Here is a 6764-nt window from a genome sequence, read left to right as displayed (position 1 = left end):
AAATGACAAAAATATTGAGCTATATTAAGTAGAAAAGTGGCTTTAATAGAAGTGGCTCAACTGTAAATCTCTTCCCCACGTCAGAAAAATCGTTGCACCCTTGTGATGATATAAGCTCTCCTGCCTTGAACAGGGGGTTGGACTAGAAGACCACCATGGTCCCTTCCAGCCCTATGACTCTATGTTCTAATAGGGACTGAGGAGATCTAAGGTTGATACATTTACAGGGGCAGGTAATTCCTGAATATCAGTTGCTAAGGGAAAACATCAAGGAAGGGTTGCTGTGTTCTGACCCTATTTGTAGGCTTCCTGAAGGCACCAAGTTGGCTGCTGGTGGAACAGGCCTTACATCTGACCACTCTATCACATGCCCCCATGAACCTCATTTTATTTCTTTAACAAGGCTTTGTTCTTATTCTCAGCATTTTGCTGAGTTGATTAATATCCCTTCTAGTAAAGGACTGTCCTTCCATACTTGGTCACTCTAGCTGGGAAGAGAGAAGGCAGTTTCTACCTTCAAATCCATAGGACCTCTCTTTTTCCTTTACTAGAAGCGATCTTGATCTCCTATTTGAAGGCTCTTCTGCTTTGTCTGTTGTTTTTATTTTTAAAAAGTCTCACAGTATATCAACAGCGTGACAGTGTTCAAAACAGTATAATAATGACATACAAAAGGTGTGGGGGGGAAATACAATTTAGCATTAGGAAATGTGTTTGAAATCTTTAGATGAGGCGTGAAGTTGTAAATATCTGTATTCAGTATTTCTGCTCAGAAAGATGACACAATCTATTACAAACTACTTTACTGGTTTAGTTAAAAATTGGGATCAAATTTGAACAAAGCAATCCTTAGTTAAAAATCATTTCCTTGTTATATAACTTTATTGATTTTCAAAAAACAAAGTTTTAAAGATAAACATAAAAAAGATTTGATACAAAAAAAGCTCAGAAAAGATAAAAGAGCAAGTGCAAAAAAGAAGAAAAACAGAAAAACAATGACTTCCAACTTTTTTTGGTACAGATATAAGTAAAAAAATGTGTCTGAGATTAACATTTGCCTTCATTGTTTCCATCATGCCATATAATTCTAATCATCAAATCCCCCAAACAACTTTTCATTTCTTTCAGTTTCTTGCAAAAAATCCAAAATTGGTTTCCAAGTAGAAATAAAATTTGTCAAAGTATTTTCTTTCATCAAGACTGTCAATTCCACAGACTTCACTCTCCATTTTTCCCATTGTAGATATTTGTAAATCCTACCACCTTTGAGCATATAAAACATTTGCTGCAGTTATCATATATAAAAGCAAAGTTCCATAGAATGACTCCGTTTGCTTGTCCGTTATGGCATTATGTATGATCTCTTTCAGAAAATTAAGAATGATAACAGTTGGAAATGTGATTTTTTTTCATCAAACCCTATTTTAAGTATTGGTCCAATTCTTTGGGCGACTGTTTACGAAGGACTGAATCAAACTAGGACACAGATGAAGAAGGGTAGAGTAGCTGGTGGGGCAACTGAAAACTGTCCTTAGAGGAGAAATGGAAATAACAGAGTTTTTTGGCCTTGAAAAAAGATGGTTGAAATCAAGGGCTTTATTGTTGAATTATTTATTGATTTATTTTTTATCCTGCCTTTATTATTTTTGTACATAACTCAAGGCAGGGAAGATACTTTCCTCCTCCTATTTTCCCCACAACAACAATCCTGTGAGGTGGGTTGGGCTAAGAGAGAGTGACTGGCTCAAGGTCATCCAGTTGGATGCCTAAGGCAAGACTAGAACTGGTACCTTAACTCGACTAGACCAAACTGGTGCATGAGGGGGGGCTGTTTAAAATATCAAGATGGCAGCCATGACAGTGTAATTGAAATCCTGTCCCTCTTTATGTGTGTGATGCATGTTGTGCTTGTATAGAAAAGGACCTGGGTTTTTCCATCTCGATTTTTTTTTTTAAAAAAAAAATCCTCTTGTGGACTGAGAGGAAATATAAAGAGGCATTTGCAGAAAAAAGTCAGGACTTTTTTTTTAACATCATCCTTATGAATTATTACCACAAGCCATAGGAAATCCTGGGTGGGTGTTAGGAAAAACTTCCCAATCATAAGAGCAGTGCAGTAATGGAACTAATAGCCCAGTAATCAGAGGAGTCCAATTTCTATGGAAAGGCATTTGTTGAGGATGCTTTAATATGAATTCCTGCACTGACCTGGTGATGGGACTCAGCAGTCTACATGGTCATTTCTGAGTCTGTGGTGCTCTGGTGAGCAGGACAGGCTGGAAATCACCCTTCCACAATTTTTCCTGATGCCACCAAAATATTTTGGATTTCAATTCTAGTCAGATCCAACCAGCACAACTCAACCACAGGGAATTGTGGGATTTATAGGCTAAAATACATGGAGATAAATGGAAATACATAAAATTCTGTTCTATGATGCAGTTTTTCTATTAAAATTAGACTAAACAATACTAAAAAGTGCTATTTATTACTCTTCCCTTTTCTGTAAAAACAAAAGAAAAGGATAAAAAGTGGGATTAAAAATTAAAAAGCAAACCTTTGGGAGACAATATTGGGGTTGTTGAGTACAGAAAAAGAAAAATGAAATAAGGCACTGGTCATTCAGGACACAAAAGGAGATATTTAATCTGTACAACTGATTTTTGCTTGGGTGCTGCCAAAGAGCAGAATGTCAAACATTTTGAAACACTGCTCACTCGTCTAATAGTTGTGGGAAGGGAGGAAGAATAAGAGTTCTGTGTTGACCGAAACTAAAGTTTTTACTTGCAACCCTTTGATTTTCAGATTCACTGAGACAGGTGAAAGAAGAAAATACATGAGTGATTATTATTTTTTTGAGAGCATAAGGTAGTGTACAATGATGAAATTGACGCACTTACACAGCAAGCTAAACTAGGCAGGTTGGTTAGTGTTAATCATGGTTTTTCTCCTAGCTTAGTATGTATGACTTCAGTCTATCTGCTTGGTTTATGATTTCTTGTATTTTATGAATCCAGAAAAATGGTTAATTTAGTAACCAGCTTCAAGTACTTTGTGTGAATGCAGCAAGGGATATGTATGGAATATGGAACTTATGGAAAATATGTTGCCTTTTGAAATAGGTTTTGATTAAACCTCACGTGAAAGAGCATTTGTCTTTTCTCTATGCAGATGGGCAATTTTCCAGACAATACACTGAGACTGCAGCTCCCAGAGTTCATAGCCAAGAACTAGGCTGCTAGGGAATTCTGGGAATTCCTTTCCAACTTGTCAGGTGGGCATCATGTAGGGAAAGGCTAATGTACAACAAACAAGCAGTATTATAGGGAAAATTCAATTATTTATTTATTTTTTACAATTCACTGCATGGCCATAAGTTGGTTAAAGGGAGGGAGGGTCACAAATAAAAAAAAAAATAGGTAGTCATCAACTTATGACTACAATTGAGCCCAAAATTTCTGTTGCTAAGTGAGATGATTGTTCAGTGAATTTTGCCCCATTTTATGACCTTTCTTGCCACATTTGTTAAGTGAATCAATGCAGTTGTTACGTTAGTAACACGGTTGTTAAGTGAATCCAGATTCCCCATTGATTTTGCTTGTCAGAAGCTCACAAAAGGGGATCAAATGACACTGCAACCGTCATGAATATAAGTCAGTTGCCAAGCATCCAATTTTTGATCATGTGACTGAGGATGCTGCAACGGTCATAAATGTGAAAAATGGTCATAAGTCACTTTTTTCATTGCCATTGTAACTCCAAACAGTCACTAAGCAAACTGTTGTAAATCTAGGACTACCTTTATGTTCTGTCTGACTGCTGAGGAATTAAGAATGCTGAATTTATGCTGGAATGATGGGGAGAAGGGAGAAATTATTCTACATGCTGTCTGGGGAATTCTGGGAGTTGAAGTCCACGCATCTTCAAGCTGCCAAGCTTGAGAGGCACTGTTCTAGAGGCTTCCTCAAATAACACACCGCGTGGCTTAATTATATTGGAATGATTAGTACATTACATTAGTAGATTACATTAGACAGACACAGCAATGACATAACAGTTTAATTAACTTCATCTTGACTTGTATTTATTGAAGAAATATCAACCAGCGCTAAATATAAAGGAGAAAGAGCAAGGGAAAAATTTCTTCCCCTGCTAAAATTTATCTTCAAAATACAGGAAAAGAAAGTATCAGTGGTGTGATTTGTACCTGGTTTCTGATTTTCAAAGGTATGGAATTTTTCTAAGGGAAAAATGGGGAGAGACTGACTCCAATCTTTTTTTTTTCTAAGGTAAATACCCCAACTATTGCTCAGGCTGAATGCAAAAGAGCATGTTTCCTTTCTTGAACATATTTGCTTATTTATCAAATTATATGCCATTTCTATGACAAAGTGACTTTACAGGTAGTCCTTGACTTACGATGGGTCACTTAGTGACTGTTCATAGTTACAACAGACCTCCCTGGGGGTAATTATGACCCAGATTTGAAGTTCTGATGGTCACCTTCCCTTGTAGTCATGTGACTGCTGGGCCACACTTATAGCCGTTTACAATCCTGCCGTCATGTGACCGAGTTTTATGATGATTTTGCTGAAAACTGGCATTTCTGTTTTTTTGGCAAAACTGCTGCATAGCGAACCATGGGTCTGCTTAATGGCAAAGGCATTTGCTTAATGACTGCCACAAAAAAGTCATAAATTCAGGTCATCATATGGGTGACCTGATTTACAACCATCATGAGTTATGACCATGATGGACAGGCTCCATTATGGTCATAACTTGGAAAATAAGTGTAATTGGCTTACACAACTGGATTAACACATCAAGTAAAATAGCAAATCAGAATCAACACAATGTTCATATATTATGAAGGAAACAGGAAAAGTCAATATTTTGGTAGCAACCAAAGGCTGCCCATAACTTTGTGGGGGAGTGAAGGCTACAAAAGGCAAAAGGTTTGAATCTTGCAGATGGACATTGCGATCTTAAGGGGGTTGTTTCTTAACTATGTTACAGCTATTGCAGGGCATACACTATAGTTTCCTTCTGTGTCCCAATTCAAACTCGCCAGGAAATCTGCTGCTACTTTTCATTAATTATAATCAAGTTTCTGACATTACAAAAGGAGAAATCATGGGCTGTTTTGGACAGAGGCTCCAGTTGCCCACCCTTATGCTAAACCACATGATCTATCTGTAAAGTATATGAATTAACATGTTGTGTGAATGCAGCCACAAGGATCTGTCAGGCATGGGTAAGGATTGATATGTTGTGCAAATCTAACCAAATGGAATTTTATTCCATAAACCATGGTTAGGTATCCATAGTGTCATGCAATATGTGAAGCTGGTCAGAACCTAGGAAAACCATATAGACATCTGAAATGACTAAGGACTTTTGAGTTTATCGGGAAGGAGAAATACAGAATCATGTTCTGTTTATTTCTTTTAACACCTGATATGCTGCTATTTGTGGGCAGCTTGAAAATATTCATGTAGGAGAAACATCAAGTCTATGGCATCGTGTGGTGTGAATTTTCAGCTTAAAAGTTTAACGAAGGAGTGCGGTGGTTGACGAGTTTAGAACACTGGGCGGACAACCGGCAGGCTCACGTTTGAGACCCATTTCTGTTGGAGGGTGGGGTGAGCTCCCGTCACGTGCTCCAGCTCTTGCCAACCTAGAGGTTCAAAAGCAGTGACCATGCGTAGGTAAATGGGCACCACTTCAGTGGGCAACTTCACGGAGACATGAAAGGACCCCCCAACTGGGTATTCCCCAGGCTATTGTGTTGTCATCAGCAAATCCTTTCATCACAGAAGCACTTCGCTGCTTCTGACACTGAAGTATTAGTATTAAAGGGTTTAACAAACTCAAGGAGAAAAAGATATCCATTATTAGCTAATAGTTCCAAAGAAATTTGAAACCTCCGTAACTAGGGACAATCTACCACTAGAGTGCAATTGCTGGGGGAAATGATAGGGAAGAGATGCTGCCTTTGTATTTTGTGTGTAGGTATCTGATTGGCTGTTCTGAAACTGGGCTGGAGGGACCCTTGCTCTGCTCTAGCAGGACTTCTCTTAGTTTCTCTAGGTTGACAAGATTTCTTTTGCTCTTCCAGTGACAGGCCGAGCCAGTGAGGAAATGGTTGCTGACTGTGGCTGAATCCACAGCTGCCAGAATATGCAGCCCAGGGGCCTTCCTGGCAGTGCAAAGGCAGCGGACTGCGCCAAGGAGCTGATCACCACGTTGTGCACGGGGGTTGTGGCCGGGAGGCATGGTGACAACTTTCAAGATTGCCGTGCTGGGTGCTCAAGGGGTCGGGAAGAGTGCCATTGTCCACCAGTTCCTGTACAACGAGTTCAGCGAGGTCTGTGTCCCCACCAAGGCCCGCCGTGTCTACCTACCTGCCGTGGTCATGAATGGCCATGTTCACGACCTACAGATCATGGACTTCCCGCCCATCGGCTCTTTCCCTGTAAATACCCTGCAGGTAGGTGTACATCCCACCTGTCAGACTTCAAAAAGGATACTCTCACTGCCAGCTATAGGTTGCTGTGAATGATGTGGCAGTGTCAGCATCCGAGGTCTTCCAGGTGGCTGCTCCTGTAAGTGGAGAGTCCAGAAGAAGACTATGCCCAGTCTTCCAGAAGTAGATTGAAATATCTGTGGCGATACCCTACATTTCCATGGAGAAAATATTAGAGTGAGTAGTTCATGGGGTATATATGCTGCCGGGGGAGGAAAATTCTCCATCCACTCTTACA

The 6764-nt window shown here is 39.5% G+C and overlaps 1 protein-coding gene across 1 annotated transcript in view; it reads left to right on the top strand.

Annotated features, from left to right (window-relative positions):
* The first annotated feature begins 6274 nt into the window (after nt 1-6274).
* Nucleotides 6275-6764, top strand: part of RASL10B (RAS like family 10 member B) — a 27253-nt gene continuing 26763 nt past the window's right edge. Inside the window, exon 1 of the mRNA XM_015817614.1 lies at nt 6275-6490. Coding sequence (XP_015673100.1) covers nt 6275-6490 — 216 coding nt within the window. The remainder of the gene's footprint in view (nt 6491-6764) is intronic.

Source organism: Protobothrops mucrosquamatus, unplaced genomic scaffold (assembly GCF_001527695.2).
Source record: "Protobothrops mucrosquamatus isolate PMUCROS unplaced genomic scaffold, P.Mucros_1.0 scaffold607, whole genome shotgun sequence".
NCBI lineage: Eukaryota > Metazoa > Chordata > Lepidosauria > Squamata > Viperidae > Protobothrops > Protobothrops mucrosquamatus.
Note: the sequence above shows the minus strand (reverse complement) of the source record. Positions and strands in the feature narration are given on the sequence as shown.